The following is a 26576-nucleotide window of genomic DNA, read 5'->3' as shown; positions in this document are numbered from 1 at the left end:
AAAGAAGTAGTGAGTGTCATAGTGTATTCCAAAAAGAAGGGAAAGAAGGAAAAAGATCATCCAAGAAAGAGGAAGCTTTTGGAGGTAGAAAGATTAAAATCAGCAGCAGACTTAGAATTCAGTACAAGGGGGGAAAGAAGGAAAGGAACCAAGTAAGGGATGGTGGTGTCTAGGGTGGAAATTTAAGTAATCCAATGAAGATACTGAGCTGGAATGTCAGAGGGTTGGGTAGTGCTAGGAAAAGGAGGGTAATAAAGGATTTGATTAGAAAGGAAAACCCGGATATAGTCTTGCTTCAAGAAACAAAAGTGGCAGTTAATGGGTAAGAAGTGTGTGGTATTCTAGAGGAGTAGGATGGTCTTTTTTGCCATCCAGCCGGGCTTCAGGAGGTTTAGTGACTTTGTGGAGGAAAGAGGTAGTGGAGCCAATGGAAGAGCTAATAGGTCGGTTTACGGTTTCTTTGAAATTTAAGGGTGTGGGAGAAGAGTTTACCTGGGTGATGACTGATGACGAATGTCTATGGCCCGAATAGATATGGAGAGAGAGGCGAAATGTGGGAAGAGCTCTATGATAATAAGGGGTTTGTGGGAGGGTCCGTGGTGTTTAGGTGGGGATTTTAACGTGATTAGGTTTACAAATGAGACCAATAACCCCAATCAAGTGATCACAATTAGCATGAGAAAATTCAATGAGTTTATTAATGAGTGTGGTCTGTTAGAAATCCCCCTCCAACAAGCTGTTTTCACTTGGTCCAACCTATAATCTAACCTGAGATGCTCTAAGCTGGATAGGTTCATCTTTAGTTCAGATTGGGAGAGCATTGGTTAGGTCTATCAGCTAGGGCCTTGCCAAGAGTCACTTCAGACCATTGGCCGATAAGCATTGGAACTAGGAATTTCCTGAGTGGGCCTAAACCTTTCAGATTTGAACATATATGGTTAACACATCCAGACTTTACCCAAAAGGTCAGAGTGGTGGAGTGAAGAAGTGGTGGGTACCCTTGGGAGGGGTGTCAAATTTCACAAGAAAATTCAAAGGCTAAAATGTAAAATTAAAGAGTGGAATAGGGAGCATTTCGGGAGAGTGGAGGAGAAGAAATTAAGTGTTATTTCCCAGATTGAACTTTTGGATGAAAAAGGACACAACTCTCTCTCAGAAGAAGAAAGGACCTTAAGATGGAATCTAAAGAAGGAATTGGAAGAGATAGTGCTAAAGGAAGAGATGTGTTGGAGACAAAAATCAAGGCATCAATGGATTAAGGAAGGGGATGGTAATACTAAATTTTTTCACACAATCGCTAATGGAAGAAGGAGAAAAAACTTCGTGGAAAAGTTAGAGATTAATGGTGAAGTAGTGGATGATCAAGAGGAGACTACTAATGTTTTCACGAATCATTTCAAGGCAGTTTACAAAAGACAGGGGGATGTGAGGCTTAGAGTGGATGGGTTAGAGTGGCTTAGATTGGACTCAGAGGTGGCAAATCAGTTGGAAAAGGAGTTTGAATTGGAAGAAATAAAGGGAGTTGTGTTTTCAATGGATAGACCTAAAGCTCCTGGACCTGATGGTTTCACTATGGCTTTCTTTCAGGATTGTTGAGATATCATCAAGTTAGATCTATTGGCAATATTTGAGGAGTTTGCGGAGTCTCGCTTTATAAGTCCAGGGATCAGCTCCACCTTCCTGGCTTTGATCCCTAAAAAGGGAGAGGTTGTTCAACCGAAAGACTTTAGACCCATCAGTCTAGTGACTAGCATTTATAAAATTTTGGCCAAAGTGTTGTCATTAAGGTTAAAATCAACCCTGCCAACTTTAATAAGCCAATCACAAGAGGCCATTATTCAAGGTAGACAGATCATAGATCAAATCTTGATAGCAAATGAATGTGTGGAGGACTTCAAGAGAAGGGGGAAGAAAGGTTTTGTATGTAAACTGGACTTGGAGAAAGCGTATGACATGGTCGATTGGTCTTTTCTATTGGAAGCCCTGAGGAATTTTGGGTTTGGAGAGAAATGGTGTGGCTGGATTGAGGCTTGTTTAGAAACTTGTCATTTTTCAGTTTTAGTTAACGGAGTGGTTAGAGACTTCTTTCCAGCCTCTAGAGGGTTGAGACAAGGGGATCCTCTTTCTCCTTTCCTTTTCACCTTGGTAGCCGATGTATTTAGTAGGTTCATTTCGAGAGCTGATGGGCTGGATATGTTTAGAGGATGGAGGGTAGGAAGAGAGGGTATTGTGGTGTCACACTTGCAATTTGCGGATGACACAATCATTTTTTGTGAGTCTGGAGATCCTTCAAAGGCTAGAAACTTGAAAGGAGTAATAAAGTTGTTTGAATGTGTGTCGAAGATGAAGGTCAATTTTGAAAAGAGTTGTGTAGTGGGGGTAAATTTGGAGATGGAGGAATTGAGTGAGGTAGCAAAGTCCTTAGGTTGCCTTATATCTAGTTGGCCCTTGAAGTACTTGGGTATGCCTCTAGGAGATAATCCAAAAGAAGGAAGTTTTTGAAATTCAATCGTAGTAAATTGCACAAAGAAGCTGGCAGTTTGGAAGAGAAACTACATTTCCCATGGAGGTCGGATCACTTTAATTAGAGCTACTCTTGCGAACTTGCCAACTTACCTTCTATCTGTCTTTAGAATGCCACAAAAGGTGATTTTGAAGGTAGAGAAAGTCATGAGGGATTTCTTGTGGGAGTCAGGGGAAGGGAGGAAGGATCATGTGGTTAGGTGGGAAATAGTGTGTAGGAGGAAGGAGCAAGGGGATTGAGATTAGGCAATCTATGGAAGAAAAATACAACATTATTAGGTAAATGGCTATGGAGGTGACCTCTAGAAAGGGAGACTTTGGCATAAAGTGGTAAGGAGTGTGCATGGTGTTGCAGACAATGGATGGGATGCTGGTGTATCTCGGCATGCTACACTGAAATCCCCATGGAAGGTTATTCATAGTATTCTTCCTGTTTTGTGCCTCCTTTGCTTCCTTGTGCTCCTCTCCATTGCCTCAACCTTTTCATAACAAGGAAGTTTGGTCCAAACCTGTCCCTCCTAAAGTTGGAGCCCTTTGTTGGGAAGTCTCCCTCGGGAAAATCAACACTTTGGATGTTTTGCAAAAAAGAAGACCTAGTCTTTGTATCTCTCCTAACTGGTGCACCCTATGCAAAGTTAACAAGGAAAGTTGATACTATATACTAATCACTTGTCCTTTTGTTGTAGGCCTTTGGGAAAAGCTTTTTGATCTTTTTGGGTGCAGGTGGACAGAACCGGTGTAGATTTGCAATCTTTTTTATCCTACAACTTTCAGGTGGCCAAAGAGATGAGGAAGAGTTTTGTGGAGGTGTGTTAGAGCTGCTTTGGTGTGGACTGTGTGGGAGGAACGAAATGCTAGAATCTTTAATGACAAGGAGAGGGATCAAACATGTGTGTTAGAAAGTATCTTATGCAGGGCCATAAGTTGGGTAAAATCCTTGGATCTGTTTTCCACCTACACTTTCGATGACATAAGGAGAAATTGGGAACAACTAACTAAAAGTTCTGCAATCAGAAGCAAGCCGGTGGTGGATTGGAAGCCTCCTAATGCAGGTGTCATTAAACTAAATTTTGATGGCAGTAGTTTGGGCAACCTAGGGCCATCTGGAATAGGGGGAGTCTTCAGAAATGATGAGGGTCAGATTGTAGCTCTATTTTCTGGTCCTATAGGGTGGGGAGACTGTAAATGCAGAACTCCAAGCTGTGTTACAAGGAGCAGAATATGCAAGAGAGTTGGCAGTGGAGCATTTAATGATTGAAGGTGATTCCAAATTGGTTATTGGATGGCTAAAAGAACCAGAGACGGAAGCCTAGCCGTACAAGGGGGCTTTGAGAAGATTTAAGTGGCTGACTTCAAATATTTCAGTCACAGTTCAATGGGAAAGAAAATCGGCAAATGGGCTGGCAGACCTTCTAGCTAAACAAGGAGTACATAGGAATCAACTCTTTTGGGCTCAATTGTAAGCTTTATGATGTAGTTTGGAGGCTGCACCTCGCACCTCTTTGTGGGGAATTGTATGATGAATACTTAGTTCTTTATTTAATAAAGTTTTCATTATCATTATCTATCAAAAAAAATATATGGACCCTTCACCCAAATGGCGAATTCTCTTCTAAGTCTATGTTCAGGGCTTTTGACTGCTGAAGATCAGCATCCCTCTTTTCCTTACAAGAAAATTTGGTGCAGCCACATCCCCTCAAGAATTTGCTTCTTTGTATGGGAAGCCTGTCTCCAGAAAATTAATACCTGTGATCTCCTTCAAAAAAAGCTTTCGGGAAGACACTCCATTTCTCCTCATGTTTGTATTTTATGTCTCAGCGAGGGTGAATCTGCAGATCACATCCTTCTTCATTGCAGCTTCACTCAAAGGATATGGTCCCATTTCTTGAATATGGCAGGGTACAGCTGGGCTTTTCCAAAACACATTATGGACAACTTGACCAATGGCAAGGAATAGGGCTTAGCAAAAGGGGTAAAGTCTTTTGGCAACCAGTGCCTCATGCAGTAATGTGGGGCATTTGGGGTGAAAGAAACACCCGTATCTTTGACAATAAAAACAGAACCTTGTAGGAGTTAATCTCAGATATTACCTATCTTTGCATCCTTTGGTCGGTGAATTCAGATCTATTTAAAGGATTTTCAGTCAATGATATTATCAGAAATATTCACCCCTTTCTGTTTCTGCCTCATCCTCAGCAAACTCCCTTGAGGCATCCCATTTCCATCAGTGAAGGTGTGATAATCCTTAATTTTGATGGTTGTGTCTTAGGCAATCCAGGCTTTGCAGGTATTGGTGGTACAGTAAGGGACGAAAGGGGCAATATCTGCTGGACTTTTAGTGGCCCAATCGGTTGGGCCGACTCCACAAAGACTGAAGTGATGGCTGCTCTCACCGGAATCAGGATAATTAAGAATTTGGGTATTCAGAATTTGATCATTGCAGGTGATTCAGCAAATACAATAAAATGGTTAAGAGACAAAAAAGGGGGCCCTTGGAGACTTTATCACTATCTGACTGAAGCTTGGGATTCTTTGGGATGGATTGAATGTTAACTTAGTTTGGATTTCTAGGGATTGCAATCATACCGCAGATGGCCTAGCTAAATTTGGTGTGTATTTGGAGCATCTATATAGTGACAAGCTTCCTCCTTTGTAACTTGTAGGGGTTCCCCCCCCCCTTTTATTCTCAATAAATCTTGGTTAAATTTTCTCAAAAAGATGCAACTCCTGAATCTCAATAGGAAGAAATATCTTTTTCCATACTAATAAAGAAGAAATATCCATTATGTTTTTGTTGATAATGAGTAATGACATCAATCATGTATTAACCTTTGGGCTTCTGTTAGCAGAACCCAGACAGTAATAATGTAGAAAATATCTGCAAATGTCCAATCAGTGGATCACACAAAAATCTCACCACCAGATTACCAATCCATTTTACCAATATTAAGGCATAAAATTTTGAAATTAACCAAAAGATGCACAGGAAATGCATGAAAGAACACATCGGTGCATGACTTAGGAAACTCTAAGGCCTCCCCAAGAAACTTAAAAGTTATATTTTCAGAAAAAGGGATGACCAGATTTCAAGTAAGCGAAATTACCCAAGGGAGGCTGCAAGCTCTTGAGGTGGAACAGAATGGGGATCAAGACCTCTTGGTAAGCGAGCATTGCATATTTGATCATATTGACCACTAGATCCATCTTTTCTCTCTCCATCAATATTCACCTGGAAACAGAATCACATCTTACTCAAAGATACCTAGCAACAATGACTTCCACATAGCTCCTTATGCCATCTAAACCATGCAACAATGGCTCAACATTAACTTGTAATAGCACATAATATTAAAGGGACAACCACCTATGCTTGATGAAAACAGGAAAAGATATGACATCATTCTACCGCTACATAGTCTGGTAAACATAGCAATCATATATCATTATGAGTTATTTGTCAAGGTCCTTGAAGGCCTCTTTGATCTATGAGTAAATATACTTTGGTACTGGATCTATGACTAAAGGTTTAATAAGTATCAGTGTAAGGGTAATCAGAAAATCCCAAGTTAATACATAGTTGTCAAGGCATATAGGCAATTCTGGGTGACTGTGAGCATCTAGTTGCCTAGGCAATAGAATTTTACGAATAAAATTTTAAATTTTATTACGAAGAAAAAAAATTAATTTTTTTGTTAATTCTGTTCCTATCCAAAATGACCAACCCAATCCCATAATGGTTTGGGTTTCCTATATAACAACCATCAGAATCAGCCAATCCACCTCAAATATAGAGGAAGACGAATGCAGATCATGCTGAGATCAATATGAAATAGCATTTAAAAAGAATATATCTAAATAATTATGTCATCACTGGGGTTTATATAGAAAATATGGTTGATGATAAAAAAATAAAAAAGACTGTTTCATGTTAAATTGAAGATACATTAAGAGTTCACTAAGTGCTTACCCGGCGTTGTGGAAACAATTTGCAAATCTGTTTTATAACTACTGACTGTTTGTGAAGGCGTTCAGAGGTAATGGCCATCTGCAATGCATTCAAAAATTTAGGTATTAATCTGCAGTGCATCCAATAGTTCAAACATTAACAATGATAGACAAGTCATGGTTTATATGAGCCTCAGAAAACAACAGTCAGACAGGACAAATGGGATAAAAAAAAATTGACAAATTTATTAACTTTCAATTCCAAAGAAGAGACATAAAAAAAGAGCTTAATATGACAAGTATTCTTACATGACCTAGGCTTTGAGTGCAAATAAGGTTTGGGTAGAAACTCTCTATCTGCTCCACATGATTCTTTTCCAACTGCATTGAAAATGACCAACGTATGTAAGTTACACAATAAAACAACCTCTTGGAGATTATAACTAAAAACTCTAAAGTCAATTGAAAATGGTAAGGTCAGAAATTGTACTACCGTGCACTGAGCTGATTCAAGCATCTCATATCTAACCTTTAAATCATTAGACATATTTTGAAGCATAGCCTTCCCTACAAGAATTATCAACTGGTAAAACTTATGCTAATGTACAACTAGACAACAAAGAACAACGCTTATAAGGAAACCAACTTTGCAGTAGTTGTTTCTCTGCAAGATGGAGCTTCTCCCTCAATCTTGCAAGTTTCTCATTCTGAAGAACTCTCCAATTGATCTGGTCATCCGTTTTACCCTGGTGAGTGAAGCAGGGAAACAGTAACATTAATAATAAAAATGACAACATTGGAATATAAAAAAGAATAAAGAATAAAACAGCTTTTCTATAAGTTATACAGAATGGCATGGTAGCAGCAGCAACCAGGAAATAGGTAAGGACTAAGGAGAAAAAACTAGAAGAAGACCAACAAACATGAATCTAATGGACTGAAAGATTAAGATCAGCTAACCCATAAACTTTTTACTAAAGAGATAAAATAGATATATTACTTTTTCTTCACCTTATACTACATTAACTAATTTTTCAATAGCGATGGAACTCCTAATAAATTCTCATTGTTAAACTTTTCAGCAAGATTTTAATAATATGAGGTTCATCAATCAAAATGACAAAAATGAGAACAGTAACTCTAAGAATGTTTTCTTGTTTAGCAATTGTAGGTCTCTAAACAGGGGATAATCTAAAGCCTATTGGGTAAAAAGAAGGAAACTGATGAGCAGTATGGACATCAACACAACTTTAATATGGGTGCATTAACTCAAGATGGGTTTGTAAAGTTAGGAATAAGGGTTAAATAGGTTTACTGATAAATGTGAAAAGGTATGATAGGTTGTCTTATGAAGGTTCTTGGGGCTTCACTACAAACACTATAAACTTGTCCCAAGACCATGAAAAGTTTCAAATTGAGAAAAGTAGGTCCTCGGTTGGAAATTTTCAGTGGACGTTTGTAAGTAGGTTATAATGGATTTAAAGGGCAACTAATAGAATTCTTAGTAGGTTTGACTTAAGGACAAAAAGACTACTTTGTGGGAAAAATCATGAAAATTCAGGAAGCAATGGCTCTAAGTGGAGTTTTGGGATGGAATTTGGTATGATGAAAGATGAAGACTTGTTGATGGAAGTTGTATCAAGTTTTTCTTTTTCTCAAATATAATTTTCCTTTAACTTGTCAAAAAGAAAGAGATGAAGACTTGTTCAGGGAAACTTAATGTTAAGGTATTTTAGCATGTGGTTTGGCAGTTGGCACAAAAGGACAAACTATTGAATTAGGAAATTCTGAATATTGGGGAACTTCATAATAGAATGTACTTAGGATCAAATCTAGGCCAAGTTTGGGAGTGCTTACTTGAAAAATAAGTGCTTCAAAACAAGTGCCCATTCAACTAAACACTTATTTGCACTTGGCACCCAGCTTTTTCAAGTGCTTGTTTTAAAAAATCACTTATTTATATTGGGTGTTTGGTAGTGTTTTTTTTTCTCCAATGAGCACTAATTCATTTAAAAATACAAATTTAAAGAGTGTCGCATCAAGAAGAATGTTCACCAACTGGATGTACAAGCTTGGAAAATCCCCAACGTTTAGGAAGAAGAAGAAACTGGCATTTACAGGGGGAAAAAAATGAGGTGTCTGTCCAAAGAAATGCTGCTAAATAAAGGTCTTAATCTGCCAGATTGGAGATGCTGTTTTTGCAATATGCAAATGGAATCCTCTGGGCATCTCTTCCTTCATTGCAAGTTCGGTTCTGTAGTATGGTCACACTTCTGCAAATCCCTAAATCTAAGCTGGTGCATGCAAGCCTCAGCTAGAGCTCTGCTAGAGGAGTGGCATATTCAGGGGCTGTCGAAGAAAGGAAAGTTATGCTGGGCTTCCATCCCTCTGGCAGTTGCCAGTTATGTGGACTGTGGTCAGAAAGGAACAACAGGATTTTTGAGGAAAAATCTACTACTGAAGCTGAGGTCATTAACTTGGCAATAGAGGTTTTGAGAAGTTGGATGTCTATACATAATGATTTTACAGATAGTATATCTCATCATACTTTTTTGAGGATGGCCTTTTTTTTGAGGTCCTTCATTTTGTACAGCTTCTCTTTGTACACAGGACCGTATATTAATACAATCATACTTTACCTTCTTTCAAAAAAAAAAAACAGAGCTGAACGAATGTAGTCATGAAAAAACGAATGTAGTGGTTGCTCTTTTTTTTTTGAGAAAATGTAGTGGTTGTTCAGTTGAAGATTAGAAAATGGAGAAAAAATAGAGTAGATAAGAATGTTAACCAACCTGGTTGTGACATGAAGAGTAGAGAAGAAAGTTTCACCGAATAGAGAAAGAAAACTCTATGTTCTTCGAGCAAAGCATAGTTGTCAAGGCAACACCTAGGCGACAAGGCGCCCTTGGAGGCTCGCCTCGCCCAGTCGCCTAGCGGTTTTGTATACTGTCTTATAAAATACTTTTATATTGTTACTTTTTTGAGATTATAATTATAAAATAGACATTATTAAACAAAAGTATTCATTTTTTGTGTTTATAAACTATTTTCTTTTTATTATTTTCTTATTTGTTAGGGTTTAATCAACACAAACATTGCTAACTGATGTATTGAACCCTCAAAGACTTCAGAATTTGAACCAATAAGTAAGGGAAAAACTTAAAGTTTCGTCTAATCAACACATCTCTTCTTCTTTTCCTATAACAAAAAATAGGGGTTCAGTCCCCATATTTTTTGAAATTTCTGGATAGTTATTAAGGAAAGATGGTTCAGTTCTCATAAATATGTTGATTTTCTAGACATAAACATGAAGTTTATAATTTTTTTATGAAAATTATGGATAGTTGTTAAGGATAGATGGTTATGGAACCTAGGGAACTACCTAGAATATGTATTTTTCACTTAAAAAAATCCATTGCCTAGGCGACTAGGCGACAAGGCACCCCCTGTTGCCTAGCCTCACCTAGGCACCTTGAAAACTATGGAGCAAAGGGCACTATTTATTGGCATTTTGAAATATAATCAGGGAGTGTTTTGGAAGGAAAATTCAAATATGTGCTTATTGTATAGGCACTTAGAAATAAGCTAGAATTTTGGGCATCTTGAATAAGTGCTTATCGGTGTGGTCTTGGCCCAAAATAAGTGCTTATTCAAATAAGCACTTATTTTTAAGCACTCCCAAACTTGGCCCTAGACCTTTATTGGTTCAATGATGTTTTCACTAAACATTGGTGAGAATTCAATGCTGGACTCAGTAAACTTTGTTGAGGAAATAAGAGAGATCCATAATCACCCAACTAGAAACTCAAATTGATATTGGGCTTTAAAGAGGCACGCACTAAATGCACAATATGCAAAAAAATAAACACTCAAATATTAAGATCTACATCTTTTGCTAAATACACAGTGACAAACACATATATTAGCGCTGTAAAAAGTCACAAGCAAGACTCACTTTCTAGGTGTGCCTATCCTAGACTTTTTCTATGTTTTGATAAATTAACCCCCTAAACTTCATGTTTGAATAAGTAATTTACTACATTGTTGTTTGATTTCTTAGGGTTTAAATGACCTAGATAGGGGTGGCCACAAGCTGATCTCTTCATGAGCTACTCGAGCTTGGCTCGGTTTCAACCGAGCTTCGAGCCATGCTCGAGCCTATAAATATTATATATATAATTTTTATTTTTATATATAATAATAACTAATTATTATAATTCTTAATTTTTTAAATATCAAATAAAAATATATAACTTTTTTATTTTTATAAAACATTTTTCTCAAGTCAAGCTCGAGCTTACGAGTTTTTGACTCGAGCCGAGCTCAAGCTCAAAGTTCTAGCTCAAACCGAGCTCAAGCCTCGTACTACCTTGGCGAACCGAGCTCGAACCTCATACTATTCGGCTTGGATCAGCTCGAATCTACCCCTAAGACTAGACTATATAGGACTTAAACCTACAAGGCAACAAAACAAGATTTTATTTCTTTTAGAAGTTAGAATTGCATATTGTTATATATTACGGTTTCTTTACTTCTTTTTTATAAGCAGCACCTCAATTCGTTCAAGCATGAACCTCACTTTGTGCCTCAAGTTTTGAGAACCATTGGAAATTTATCTGAATTTCCAGCTTTTAAAACACAAAATGTATTCCTATCTGATGCACTGGCTAAGCCGCTAAGGTAAGGGATAAAAATAAACATGAAAAATATGCATTGGGTGGTTATTCCCCAAGAGGGATGAAATATAAGCAAGAAAATGTTGCTTAAACTTAGGGACTAGGCTAACAAAGTAACAATGGAAGAGGGGTGCTTGGCACAGGCTACTGTAAATCATTATTTTCTTTTATTTTTTTAATTTAATAAAGCTTCTGGTTAACAATAAAAAAAATTATTAGTTAGGTCAAGTAGGGAGCTTCCCAATGTGACCTGTAATGTTTCTTCCATGTGGAAACATAATGCAGCCAATCCAAGTCATTCATTGAATAGGAGACCCTTTAGATTGGCCACCCATTCCATCCTCCAATTCAAACCAGCTCTGCGCACCACCTTTTTTCAGTGTCCTTGACAAATAATATTAGTTGTTAAAATTTTTTATATTTTTAATACTTACCCAAAAATAAGGCTTTATTCTGATCATGTAGCAACAGTTTTTGGGCTCAAATTTTTCCCGTTAATAAAGATAGCAAGAGAAATGTCTGGAGTCAATTTGGGTCCCAGTCCAATCTTGCACTGGAATATTCCTTCTTCAGTTAGCCTTCTTTGCTAAACAATCTAACTAGCAGATAGAGACCCTCTGACTTTAAACACATTACACAAGAGAACTGTCTGGACCTTGTTACATACTTACATGCTTTGTTTCATTAATACATAATCCATAACTGGATAAGAGGTAACAGCAATAAAACTAATGCATAACAAGGAGGAAAAGTGAGTCAAGATACTTGTATGCAGTAAAATATATGCCTAACCTTTGCCTCAAGTTCTGCACTCAATCGCAAATACAGGGAGTCACGGACACTCTTCAATGATTTTAATGCTGTATTGTACTCATTTAATCTGCAAATAAGAGAGCATTTTAAAAGTAGTCAGTAGACACTGACAAAAAAGTACCTTTTGTTCTTGTATCTCGTTAGAACTTTACTTGTGTGGAAGGAAAAAATAACATTAAACAATTGACAGAAATAAAGTATCTGAGCATATTCCATTATTAGCATAAAAATAGCCCAATATAGGGGACCATTAAATAAGGCTTCTTCCAATTTTATCTCTTTCTTTTGTATCAGTGCCAAAAGGATTACAAATGATTTCACAACTTCAACGTTAAAATCTTATTTAACATTTAGTTCAGTTTGAGATCCATAGATCTATGATCTATCACCTTTGCATGGAGACAGACATGGTAATTAGAAGCCAACACATGTTCAGGAGTCTGACTCGGCAAGATGAAATAAAAATGACTCACAGAAACATCCATATAAAAGTATAAACTATTGAAATACTCCATATTTTTTCAAGTTCTAACATTTTATACTTTTATATAGAATGCCTACAACTTTGTATTTGTTTCCTAATAACAGTTTATAGAAAAAAATGGCATAATTGTGCATTTTAGCTGTTCATTTATGACTTATGAGAAATAGGCAAGTTATGTTTTTTTTTATTTTTTTGATAATTGAAATAAGCAAGTTATGTCAAAAGTGTTAATCAAGAATTGATGGAGTGCCAGTTAGAAGAATCCATGCAAAACCGGCCAATATCCGGTCTGTGAATTGCGATAATATGTCTCACAATGACAGGATAAGCATTCCTCATTGTATTCATCTCAACTCCAAGCTAATAAACTTTATTCAATGGTGGCGTCAAAAAGTAATATTCAATGATGTGAACCATCAAACAGCACTAAATACATGATTCGAGAAATCTTACCTGTAATTAACGCACATAGCACATATTGAAGCGTGATTTGAATTCTCGCATATAGCACAGCTACTGGCTCTTCTGGTCATTGTCTGGTTTTACTACACTTTCCTTAAAACCTAGAAGACAAATTAGTAGTTTGGAACAAAATCCCTTAGGAACGAAAATAAAAATACTAAATAAGAACCACTAAACCAAAAGAAGAAAAAAAAAATCAATCTTTGTCTGAAACATTGCAACAAATCACTAAATATTAAGAAAAAGGTTAAAAATACCTACTTAACCGAAATCTCTTCAACTAGAATCACAACCTTCCGTGATTCATATATTGATTTCTACTACAAACCAATTGAATTTCGACGAAATACTTAGAAAGCTAGGAAACAGATTCCCAGTTTCGATTGCAGAAAGTATTTAGGGTTGTAGCGAACGCCAAGGCTCACGAAACACAACAACAAATTCGCTGTTTCCATTCTAGGTTTTCTTTTCAAGCAATGACAGATTCCATAAAGATGATCACCAAAATTCACAATTTGGACATTCAAGAAACGAAGAAGAAAAACAGAAGGAAGAAAAGGAAGAAAAAAAACAATGATTATCAATAAAACGTCTGAGCTTACTTACAGCATACGAATACAGACGTACTCAAGCAGAAGCCTAGCCTCCTCCGTTTAGCACGTAAGATGGAAATTTGTTTCGTTGAGTTGGAAGTTCGAATTCGACAATCGTCGGTTCGTCGCACAGAGACAGAGAGGCGCCCGTTACGATTCCATTTCGTTTCGTGATGGGCCATTGCAGATTCCTGAGGATTGTACATCTCGCTGCAAAAATCATTGGATTGGAATCTTTTCATTAATCGCATAGGTTGTGCCGTCTCTGAAGTTTTCTATTCCGCAAGTGAACGAATTCGGATTTGCTCCTCACACCGACCTCACAGCTACATTTCACCTTGTATTAATAACATTTCCTTTTGAATAATAAATGACAGGAAATATTCTCGATGTGCGATCAGGATATACTGTAAGATCGGTGTGAGGCGCGAAATGTCATGAGCAGATCCTAACTAAAGTGAACATACAAGTCAAGGCTCCAAGCTACGATGACCTGACCCAAATCTGCGATGACAGATGGCCCATCACCGTTGGGCCTTTTTTTATGGGCTTCAATTCAGTCCTGGTTTTGGAAGTCGGGCCTCGCCAAGTTCTGTTTGGCTTCAATTGAGGAGGACTCAGGGAGCCCAAGCCCGATCCTAGCCATATGCATGCGTATCAGCATTGGTGTTGTACATAGGAAAATAGATAAATTACTACAAATAATGTGGAAAGGGATATGTGATTTTTTTAGAGGATTATAGGGCAATTTTTGGGCTCTAATATCAATAAAAGTAATATTTTTAATAAAAATTCAAAATTAAGTTAATTTTTAAAAAATAATATTAAATAAGGGCAAAAACACTGTTCATCTCCTTCCTCCAAACCATTCATCAGCTCCACCCGCTTGCTGTCGTGTGCCGCCACTTCTGGCAACATTGTTAGAGGTGGGAGGAGGCAGAGGCGGTGGCGGCGCTGGCATCCAGCGCTGGCTCCGTAGACAAATTCTCTACCTTAAAAACCGGTGGCTCCAAAGTATAGTTGCAATGGCGGATTTGGTACTCATTCTCTCTCTTATCGTTACTTCTCTCTCCTATCTTTCTCTCTTTCACTCTCTATTCCGCCATCGCTGCTACAACTTGCAATGGCGGATTTGGTACTCTCTTTCACTCTCTCTTTCACTCTCCCCTCCTCTTTCACTCTTTGTTCTGCCACTGCCACTGCCACTACAAGTTGCAGTAGTGGATCTGGTACTCTCTCACCACCTATCGTCCCTATCTCGCATTCTCTCTATTTTCGTTATTTCTCTCTCCTCTATTTTTCTCTATCCCCTCCTCTTTCACTCTCTGTTCCGCCACCACTGCTGCAACTTGTAGTGACAGATTTGGTACTCTCTCGTCACTTTGCATCTCCCTATCAAAATGTATACTGCTAGATCAAAAGCATCGATCTTAGAAGCCGCCTCAGTGACAATAACCTTAGGCTTCTTGGGCTTTTTTCTGCTTTGACTTTTTTCACTTCATTGGCCACATTCTCGCCACCACTAGCAACCTCGCCATCGCCATCATCGTCGGGATGGTGTTTCAGTTTGGGAATGAGCTCGAAAAGAGTTGTAGTAGCGGCCACCTTATGAGCCTCGATGTGGCGGCGGCGCTCCTTGGATTTTTCCTCGAGAGACTAAAAAGTGTTGGGGTTGTCGCCGATGGCGACTACGTTGGGACGGAATTTGTCGGGATCACCGGCGAAGTTAGAGGGTTTGTTCTTTTGTTGGCGTTTGGCATAGGTAACCTTCTACCAGCCATGATCTTTATTGGTGAAAAAAGCATTGTTCAAACTGTTCTCATCGTCTTCGTGGAGAGTTGGTTTGATGGCCGATGCGGTTTTTTCATCCATGATTGTCTATCCTCTGGTTCTTCTTTCTTTAATTTCAAGTTCATTTCAGCTACAAAGATGGGCAGGAACTACTCCAACAACAGCTAAAGAGGGCATTTTTAGGAATGGAGGTGGGAAGGGTGTTTTTGGAATTTGTTATTAATATATTAGTCGCATGATATTATTATATGTAATGGAAAGTTAACGATGAGGATAGACTTGGTCAATTGTTAAAAACAGTATGGATAGTGTCAGTCAATTTTCAAATAGTAAGGGTACACTTAGTTAATTAGCTAAACCATAAGGGTAGTTTAAGAAACTTACCATTTTCCAAAACAATACTCTTCTACTTCACTGTTTGTATGTTTTTTTATGAATAGATTTTTCACCAGATATGGCATGTAATTTACCAATTACATTTACAACATCAGCAAATATAAAGTTAATATATAAATAAATATATACATATATATAAGTGAAAAAACGTTAAAAATTTACTAGCAATGAAGATATCTAGTATCTTCATTTATGTTGACGTTATCAAAATCAATGAAATCAAATATGTGCTTTGGAATTTCTGCAATTTCTTTAGTAACCGGTTCAATCAGAGTAGCCCACTTAAAATATATGACAAATGTGTGCTTTGGAATTTCTTTAGTAACCGGTTCAATCAGAGTAACCGGTTCAATCAAATATGTGCTTTGGAATTTCACAGTTCTGTATGACCATTTACTTTGAACAATATTAAAAGTTTTGAAAAAATATAAAGAACTCCCGCATAACAATTTCTCAAATTTATAAAACAAACTTCTCCTTATAACAGCATGTCTTTGTTCTCCCTACAAAAGAATTAAACAAATAAAAATATATTAATAATTTCAAAGTTAATGAAAAAATAGCAAAATATGTATACTTGCATTTTAATCAATTAATAACATGTCCAAACCCCGTGACTCATCAATATTTTTTAAATCCATTGCTTTCCATAAGCGTGACATTCGTACTTTAATCTTCTAAGAATCAAAATCCGATTTTATTTCATTGATATATAGATAATCTCTTGAAGACATATTGTCACTTACATGTTCATTAGTTTAAGAAATATATTAGACAAAAAATATAAAAATTAGTAAGAAAAAACTATTAATAATCAATATACCTAAATACAAATTATTAAATACTTCATGATAGACAATGTTTTGTATATATCATTCTGGTTTCATTGTCATTATTTTCAATCAAAATTCTTAAACCCTTATTTGATGTTACACAGGAGATTGTCACATATAATTGTCCATGAGTAAATACAGGTCGTGGCAAGTAAATTCCATCATAATTCAAAGTTTGTCCTTCACTTTTATTGATTGTCATTGCAAAACAGACATTCACAGAAAATTGTCTTCATTTAAGAAGAAATGGCCGATTCGAATAAGTTAATGTCATCACCATCCTTACAATGAAAACCTCTTTACCCACATTATTTTAGCTTCAATTACTCTTCTTGCTAATTGAGTAACAATCAGCATTGTTTCATTGCATAACCAATCACTTTGGTTCAAATTTCGTAGAAGAATGATTGAAATTCCAACTTTTAATTCTAGTTCATGATTTGAAATTCCAGAAAACTTCAATGTATTTAAGAACTCAATGGGGAATAAAATATATTGATTCTCAATTGATTTAGAGATATAACTTATTGTGTCTACACTTAAATATGTAGATATATCACCAGGTATAGTAGATAAGATATAATCATTCACTTTATCGACCTTGTCATTTGTAAGTACTAAAATTGTTTTTTCAGTCACCAAGTGTAGTAGATAAGATTTATTGACCTTGTCATTTGTAGGTACTAAAATTGCTCTTTCAGTCAAATAATTGTGGTTTGTATATTTACAATCCAAATCATGATATACAGTAATACAATATTCTTAACAGGATTATTCCCTATAGGTATCAAAAATTATAATAGTATTCTTATTTAACTTGGTTTGTGTTGATTATCCAAAGATAATGCAGGCAATTACCATCTCCAACATTTAATATTTACTTACAAAATTCGTTTAAATTATTTGCAGTCAAATCCTCCAGGTGTCTAACTTGAAGCCTCATATTTATTGTTAAGTAAAAAACAACACATTGATGCCAAAGATATGATTTATTAATCATAGATGAAATAATTGATTCATGCATTCTCTTATTAACAATCGATAAATTTTGTTTGAAATCTCCTTCAAGAAGAATGGGTTTCCCACCAAAAATATTTTTAAAACAACTCGGATCCTTTAAACGCATAAGATCTCTGAAAGTTCTATCTACAAACTTAAATGCATTTTTATGAGTCATTGGATCTTCATCCCAAATTATTAAATCAGTAACTTGGACAACATGTGTTGTCCCCAATTTCAAGGGGAATTTTAAATCTTGAATGGGCAATTATTCCTCTACGTAGTAAAAGCGTTGCAATTCCCAATGAGACACACGGTAACACAATCCTTTGTTCAGACTTTAACTGTGCAATTATTGCTTTCCAAAGATAAGTTTTTCCCATACCTCTATTTTCATGCACAAAAAATAATCATCTAGAATTTGTATGGACTGCTTGTAAAATTGCTTCAAATACAATGTTTTGATCCACATTCAATGAATATGTATGGAATCCTTAAGAAATTCCATCATAATTCATTTCATCTCAAATTAGTCTATTTTCAACCCAAGTTTAAAATGACATATATGGAAATGAAAGTGTTGGAAAATCTTTAAGAGAACTATTACACTTGTTTAATATATTTTCAGTTTCATGTAATGCATAATACTTTAATTGCTCATCTGATAGATTAATTGAATTGTTTTCTAATATTATTCTATGACGATGTAATATATCGTTTGAAAGCAATTCTCAATGTTTATTCTACAACTTGTTAGGGTCTAAAACCTCACAAAATAATAGAATTGTAACAAATATTTATCGTAGTTGTTGACAAGTAGACTACAACCCGGCTTGTTCAATAGCTTTTTGCCACTTATAATCATCATCTAACAATTTAAGTGTTGAACATGTTGACTTAAAGGTAGCGTAGGCGATTCCATTCACTGTTATGATTTTCTCAAAACTCATAGGACCTCTTACAATATTTAAAAACATTATAAGATAAAATTATTCACCTGAAATTAGGTATACATAGTAGTAGATTCTTACAATTGACTTACCCGACTTTCTTCTGGCATAAATTTTGTTTTGTTGATTCCACACCCACTTTGTAGGAAAATCAACATATGTTAACTCCATTGCATCATCATATATACTATTTGCATAAATCCATTGACTAACTTAGTGTACTCCGATCGGACCTATTAAAACCCAAACTAAATTGTCATTATCCTTAAAGGCAATAGTTTGCTCATTAGGGAGATGAAATGATAATCTTTCAACACTTAGGAATCAAAATTGAATATCAAACATGAATATTCTTCAACAAGCTTCTGACGTAGAAATATAGTGGCAATCCAAATAAGTTTTGATCTCATCAATTTCTCTTACCTCACGAATTTTACAGTGATTATCTTCTGCATCATTCTCAATAACAACAGTAGCCCTATGTCATTTATTAACGTACTTAAATAAGTACTTAATAAATCTTGAATGATTGCATGATTCAATATTGATATGTGCTTGAAACCGATAAAGTAAATCAATATTGTATGAAATGATCCATCTACTATCCAAAATATGCTCATTCTTCATTACAATACGCCCATATTTCTTCTCCTATATATAGGACAATCATTTCCATCAAATGTTGTCATTACAAAATTCTTTAGGATAATGCTTAAAGCATTTTCCATTAATCATGCAATGAGCATTTGAGTTTAATTCTCCACATGGACCATGAATCATATACTGAACCACTGTTTCATATGCCTCAGGATTTTTATTCCTATCTGGAAGTTCAGTTGAAATAATTCTAGCAACTTCTGTTGGTGTTGAAAGTTTATCATCTTGGTGCAAGAATAACAGAATATGTGCATGTGAGAGTCCACGTTTTTTAAATTCAATGGTATAAATTGCTTAAAAAATTAAAAATAAATTAAATTATTATACTTACTAAAATTATATGATTTAAATATGGGCAAATTTCTTAAACTATCCTTATAGTTTAGTTAATTGACTAATTCTACCCTTACTGTTTACATATTGTCTTAGGGTACCCCTAAGTTTTCTGATAATTGACTAAATCCTCCTTACCATTAACGTTTGTTAGTGGAAAGAAGAAAAATACTATTTTACCCATTGTTTTAGTTTAAATTTGTAAGCCTCAGTTTACTATAGTTTGACAACATCAATTAACGGAATCATCACTGCAGTTGTTGTTGGCTACATTCATCAAAGCAGAAAATGGAATCATGTCCCTGAATTTGAATGGAATCGTTGCCATTGAACATGTTCTATTCTGAATTGGGGGGACAACTCGTACTGTGGCAACTCAATATCCTTCTCTGAGAAAGTTAATTCCCAAGGCCATATTCCACCTCAAGGTAACATCAGGCAATAAGTCATCTTCACAAGCAATCTTATACCCCATAAATAAAATTGAAGTGAGATGGGTGGCTTTTGTTACCCTCTGTCGGCTCTATTTTTCTTATTTACAATTTCCTATAATGTATTGGAGATGTAGAGAGTTTGAAGGAGCTGAAGAGGGCTATTGGTTTTGGGTTAGTAACACTGGAATCTTTGCCTCAAGGAGCTAGGAACAAGTTTCCTCCACCGAGATCGCCATCAGAAATCCCTCATTGCCTCCTTGTTCTCTTCCTCCTTTGCTGCCCTATCAATCGATCTTGTTTTTAATTTGTTTATAAAACTTTGAATCATCAACTGCAATGTTGGTTGGGAGGTATACAGAATCATCAGCTGTAGCTATTGATCACACTATCTGATTCTAATCATTGGACGAGGCTGAAAGTGGTGTCATAGCTGATGTATGGAGCTATTGTGATTGTAAGCTCTGAGCCCATGTACAAAGGATGGTTAATGTGTTTATTTCTGATTGGGAGGTACAACTCCTATTACACTTATACATGGGAGGGTCAGTCATGAATGGTTCATAGGATTTAAAAGCCTCAACAGCAGAAAAGGAGTTCAACCAATCTACAAATGTATAGTCTTTGGAGGATGTTTTGATCAAGGACTTGTGGATGTGAGGAATCACACCTCCACCAGCTACAATTTCTTTGATCAGTATATAAAGTTCTTCACCCCCTCAAATTGCAAGTTGTAGATGCCTTGGTGTAATACATTTAACCTTCAGATCCTTGCTGGCATTGCCTGCCAGTTCTAGTTCCAAGACTTTTGCAATAAGATACTCCAAGATTGTTGCCCCTACTCTTCCATTAGCTGCAATCCGGCCTGGACTTCAGGAGACAATGAATACAGTCAACAGGGAACTGCAAGCCTGCTCTACAAGATCGAAAGACATGTTTCTTCTTGTCCATTTTGGTGTTCAGAGCTGATGATGTAATTGGACCTTTCGCTTTTCCCGACATCTTTCCCACCAAAAAGATTATAGTTTACAACGATTTGGGAATGGAAAACAAACTCAAAAGTAGTTGTAGAGAGGGAGAGATGAAGAGCGTCATTAACTCCAGATAGGGAGACTTTCTCCCAAAAATCACTACAAAAATGGTAAAAAGGCCGAAAGGGTATATCCGAATTTTTGAAAAAAGTATCAATTACATGACAAAATATGACAGAAAGTTAAGGATGTGAAAGGTTTTAGACAATTATCAAAAACATAGGGGCATTCTAAGACAATATATAAACAATAAGGGTAAAGTTAATCAATTAGCTAAACTATAAGGGTAGTTTAAGAAATCTACCTTTTGAATATCTATGAATAGAATTAACAAATAATTATAATACATGCAATGACTCTTCCCAAATGTAAGAAATTCTTCTTCAAATCTCTCATCATTTGGTCCAATTTTATCTTGAAGATGCGAGCAACAATATCTTGTCTTCTTTTTTTTTTTAGCCCAGGTATGATCTCTACAAATTTCTTTACTTCATTCCATTTTGGGTTATATGTAAATGTAAGAAAGAGATCAGGCGATTCAACCCATTTACAGATGGCCATTGCATCATGATAATTTTGAACCATATATCTTGGACCTCCGGTGGAATATGATGGCAATATGATGCGTCATCCTACAAATGATGCATTAGTGTCTCTTACGGTAATTGTATCTCTTATACCCTTATAAAGTCCTACTCAAACATTTGACTATTATTCTTGAAATAAGTCAACCTGTTCTCTTCTATATATGACTGTGCATCAACAACAAATTCATGAAACAAATGTCCACCTCAAATTATTGTTTGTCCTTCAAAATGCCTTTGTTGCAATTTAAATGCATAATATTAATGCATGCTCATCTTTGTGTATTTCATTGCACGCTCATTTTGAGGATTTGTTAATAACAAATCAACTTTAAATCCATCATTTGCATATGAAAATAATAATGGATACTGCATTCCCATAAAAATTGGATGCAATTCATTAATTCTCCTGAGACTACCTGATATTTCTTCAATAATAACATCCCGGTGTGCATCGTATTCATCTCCATTTCTAACAATAATTGCTACAATTTCAGATGTAGTAGGTAAGTTGTATTACCGACCATCTTTTCGACGATTACCAATGAGTCTTAATCGAATTGGAATCAGATTTTCTTCATTAAATCTATCCTATGCCATTTTGAATACCTTTGAAAGGGCATTATGTTCATGTAACATATTTAACAACCATTCAACAATTTCTCTATCCAACTCATTTATGGGTCTAGATGTAGTAGGCACGTTAGGTAAGCACACTGAGTGAGCACGTAATAGCTGTGTGACACATGTCTTAGTTAATGCATCTTTCATCCAAACATTTTTGCTCCATTAGACAGAAATTGTCCATTATTTTATTATCTTTGTCAAAATAATTAAAAATAAAAACAATAAAAAAGGAAAACCTAAACGTGTTGGGAATTGGGACTCAATTACGCTTTCCTTTTTCATTGTTTTTTTATTTTTAATTATTTCGACAAATATAATAAAATAATAGATAATTTTTGTCTAATGGAGCAAAAACGTATGGATGAAAAGCGCATTAACTAGGACATGTGTCACATAGCTATTATGTGCTCACTCATTGTGCTTACCTAACATGCCTACTACATCCGGACCCCTCATTGGTACCCACATTATCATTTACTGCATTTATCCTATTTGATACTTTATTGGATGTATCATATATATAGAGTTGTACAAATTTTGGTCATTTTTCCACGCAATGGTAATAAAGATCTAATCCTGTGATGGTTCGTAGTGAGATAATATAATTAATAGTAAACTTACTAAAATTAATTGTTAATATGTTCATAATATTTATTTATAATTAATATAAGTGATTATGGTTATCGAAAAATAATTAATTTTTATAATTAATTAATATAATTCATACAAATATGTATATTAATTCATAAAAATATGTATATTAATTTTAAATAATTAATATAATTCATAAAATATGTATATTAATTTATTAATTAATATGACTAATAATAAAAACTATAATAAAAATAGAAATATTGATACTCATAAAAGTTTATGATTTATTATAACTTATTAATTGCTAAGAAATTACTAATAATATCAAAATTAATGTCAATATTAGAAAATAAACTTAATTTTACTTCAATAATTTTTCCAATGAAAATATTTAATTAATTATTAATTTTCCAGTAATAATTGACCAAAGTAAGTGAAAATATTTATATATACTTATTGCTAAATAATTAATGCTCATATCAAAATTAATTATATATATATATGAATAAATATTAATGATTATTGGAATAATTACTTATATTACTGAAATTATAACATAGATATTAATATTAATGGTTTGAATAACAATTATGCTAATAATATATTAATTACTAAAAATAATATTAGTAATTATAATTGCTGATATTAAATATTATTCATTATATATCGATAATGTTAGTAATATCAGTAACTAACATTATTAATGAATCTGAATATTAATTACTATCATTACCTGTAATAATTATTATCATTACTATCATTAACAATATATATTATTTATATTGTGATTAGTATTAAGAATAATTAATAATTACTAGGAATGATAGTAATTAATATTAAATTATGATGATAGTAAGCCTATCATTACTATCATAATATTTTAATAATTACTAGTAAATCTATCATTATTATATTGTCAATAATAATATTTATTGTGATGATGATCAACGTGTCATGCAAGAGGCCTAACCATACCGTCAAACATGGATAGCCATGATTATGATAGACGTGGTATACAAAGGAGCCTTATTGATAGGCTGTCCAACATGGATAACCAAAGTTTTCTCGCTTTTTAGTTTTCATGTTCTGATCATCGAGTGCATAAAAAATGATTTCCAGATTGCTGCAACTAAACAAACACCTTGATTTCTTAGGTTATTGGACAAATCTCGTGTTTGGACTATAGATTTTGTGTTCTTCAACAGGTGGGTTTATGTTCTCTCATCTATTTAGTCTGCGTGTTAAATCATTTATAATCTTTATCTTGGATTAAGATTTTTGACATATTTATCAAAAACTCAGTGTCTTTAGCCATCTCCCTCTTTATGGGTTCTCGCAATTTGGCAACAACAAAAAATCTTGGTTTGGCTTTCATTGTTGAGCCCTTGGTTGGTCATACTTCTTGTAAATATGAATGATATTGGAAATCGATGACTCTTGCTCCTTATAGCCTCGTTTGATCTAATTTTATCAAGTTTGGCCATTGATTTGTCAAGTTTTTGCTTCCCTCTGTGGTGAGGACGTGGATGGTGTAGTTAGTCTTGTAACTGGAATTCTTTTGGAGGCTCTTCAACAGATAAATTCATGATCTTGCGTAGGACAACTCGCATCAAGCATGTGGCTTTCCGCCGATTAGTACCACCCATTGTGATTGCTCTCTGGGGAGTTCTGTTGCTGGTTTTCCTCTATCAAATTTATCATTTCACATGGGTTTCTGATGAAAATTATGTGTTGAGCTATAGAACCCATGATTGGAAAGAAAAACCCAAGCTCCCTGAACGTACCAATTTGTCAATTTCATTGGAGAAAAGGAATGGGTTGCCACCTAGAAACTTGGATCTTTTCCCAAATCTAGTAAATGACCATATAGTGATTGTTCTGTACGTTCACAACCGACCTCAGTATCTAAAGATAGTTGTAAAAAGCCTGTCTGAGGTAGAGGGTATAGGTGAAACTCTATTGATAGTTAGCCATGATGGGTACTTTGAAGAAATGAATAAGATAGTTGAAGGAATTCGGTTCTGCCAAGTAAAACAGATTTTCGCTCCATACTCACCTCACTTGTTCTCCAATAGCTTTCCTGGTGTCTCCCCCGGAGACTGTGAAGGTAAATATGATCTATCATCCAAGAAGAACTGCAAGGGAGATCGTGATCTGTATTGGAACTACAGGTCTCCAAGAATTGTGTCGCTAAAGCATCATTGGTGGTGGATGATGAACACAGTATGGGATGGGTTGAATGAGACTATGCAACATTTGGGTCATATCCTCTTCATAGAGGAAGACCACTTCATTCTTCCTAATGCATATCGGAACATCCAACTACTTACCATGTTAAAGCCTCAGAAATGTCCTCGTTGCTATGCTGTAAATTTGGCTCCTGCTGATGTGAGCTCAAGAGGAGAAGGTTTGGCGAGTCTGTTTGTGGAGAAGATTGGAAATGTTGGTTATGCTTTTAACAGGACTGTTTGGAGGAAGATCCATTCAAAGGCAAGAGATTTCTGCTCATTTGATGATTACAACTGGGATGTAACATTGTGGGCTAAGGTTTATCCCTCCTTTGGTGGCCCTGTTTATACTTTGAGGGGACCTAGGGCAAGTGCATTTCACTTTGGTACTTGTGGCTTGCATCTGGGACAAGAGGAGAAGGCTGCTTGCTTTAATAATGGATCCGTGAACATAGTACTAGAAAAGGCTGATAAGATTGTGAACATCAACTCAGATTGGGAAATACATTTGGTAAAGCATAAAACACTGCATCAACCTGGATTCATGGGTTGGGGTGGGTGGGGGGATGTGAGGGATCATCAACTGTGCTTAGATTTTGCTGAAATGTATCACTCAGGCAATAACCCAAAACCTTGATTGAAAATTAAACTCTCAGTGTTTTTAGTAACAAATTTATTGCAACTGGTGAGATATGGGTTACCTTTGCCTTGAGTATTCCTTTTATGATAATAAATAATCATTATTGTTATTTAACAATAATAATAATTATTATTTATTTTAACTATTATAATGATAAATCATTACTACCATTATTGTTATTTATTACAATATTATTATAATAACAATTGTAATAAAAATAATAAATTTATTATATTTATTGTTCAAATTAACTTTTTTTTTTGAAAAAAATTATTAATCAATAATGACTGTTATTATTAACAATAATAATATTAGTAACAATTATTGTTAATGATATAATTAACAATTATAATATTATTAATGATATAATAATATTGTTATTGTTAATAATAACAATAAATATTAATGATAGTAATGATTATAATAGTCATTAATAATTAATAATACCGTACTTATTAATAATCATTATTGTTAACAATAATCAATCATAATAATAATTATATGATTGATTATTATAATCATTATTAATTATATCCAATAAATAATAATTTATATCATTATTATTAATAATTTAATTAAATAATGATTGAGTAACAATCATTATTATTATTAAATTATAATGATAATTTAATATGATGCTTATTATTAAATCATTATAATATCATTATAATTTAATGATTGTTAATCATTATCAATAATAATTAATAATCATTATATCATATTAATTATTAACTAATAAACATTATTATTAAATAATTAAATTAATTATATAATTATAATTATATTAGTAATTACTAATCAATGATTATATATTCATGTTAATATAATTGTCTAATTTAATTATTATATAATTATATAAATCATTAAAAATTAATTGTTGTTATTAGAGTAATAACATTAATATAATGATTATTATAATTATTAATAAATTTTGATTTATATTACTTTAATATAATCATTGGATAATTATATTAATAATAATGATT

The 26576-nt window shown here is 34.6% G+C and overlaps 1 protein-coding gene and 2 pseudogenes across 14 annotated transcripts in view; 1 reads left to right on the top strand and 2 right to left on the bottom strand.

Moving 5' to 3' along the window:
• The window catches only part of LOC104600052 (uncharacterized), a 34322-nt gene extending 20634 nt beyond the window's left edge, over positions 1-13688 (bottom strand). For 6 of the 14 annotated variants that reach the window (XR_735598.3, XR_735600.3, XR_735601.3 and 3 more), the window contains exons 1-8: positions 13510-13688; positions 12895-13004; positions 11937-12024; positions 7115-7214; positions 6962-7035; positions 6778-6849; positions 6491-6568; positions 5628-5752 (exon numbers count right to left, since the gene is read on the bottom strand). Coding sequence is in view for 6 of the 14 variants with exons in the window: in XM_088887157.1 (XP_088743283.1) it covers positions 5628-5752; positions 6491-6568; positions 6778-6849; positions 6962-7035; positions 7115-7214; positions 11937-12024; positions 12895-12974 (617 nt within the window). In the remaining 8 variants the exon portion in view is untranslated. Of the gene's footprint in view, positions 1-5627; positions 5753-6490; positions 6569-6777; positions 6850-6961; positions 7036-7114; positions 7215-11936; positions 12025-12894; positions 13005-13160; positions 13479-13505 lie in introns of those variants that run through there. The other 8 variants (XR_016075952.1, XM_010262858.3, XR_735606.3 and 5 more) reach the window with 7 other exon arrangements.
• Positions 13689-20332: 6644 nt separating this feature from the next.
• Positions 20333-20888, bottom strand: LOC104600173 (putative histone H2A variant 3 pseudogene; annotated as a pseudogene).
• A 2927-nt stretch (positions 20889-23815) lies between these two features.
• On the top strand, positions 23816-25838 carry LOC104600174 (alpha-1,6-mannosyl-glycoprotein 2-beta-N-acetylglucosaminyltransferase pseudogene; annotated as a pseudogene).
• Positions 25839-26576: the final 738 nt, after the last annotated feature.

The sequence above is a fragment of the Nelumbo nucifera genome, chromosome 5 (assembly GCF_055504915.1).
Source record: "Nelumbo nucifera cultivar China Antique chromosome 5, China Antique-T2T, whole genome shotgun sequence".
Taxonomy (NCBI): domain Eukaryota; kingdom Viridiplantae; phylum Streptophyta; class Magnoliopsida; order Proteales; family Nelumbonaceae; genus Nelumbo; species Nelumbo nucifera.
The sequence above is the reverse complement of the archived record's forward strand: the minus strand, read 5'-3'. Positions and strand labels throughout refer to the sequence as shown.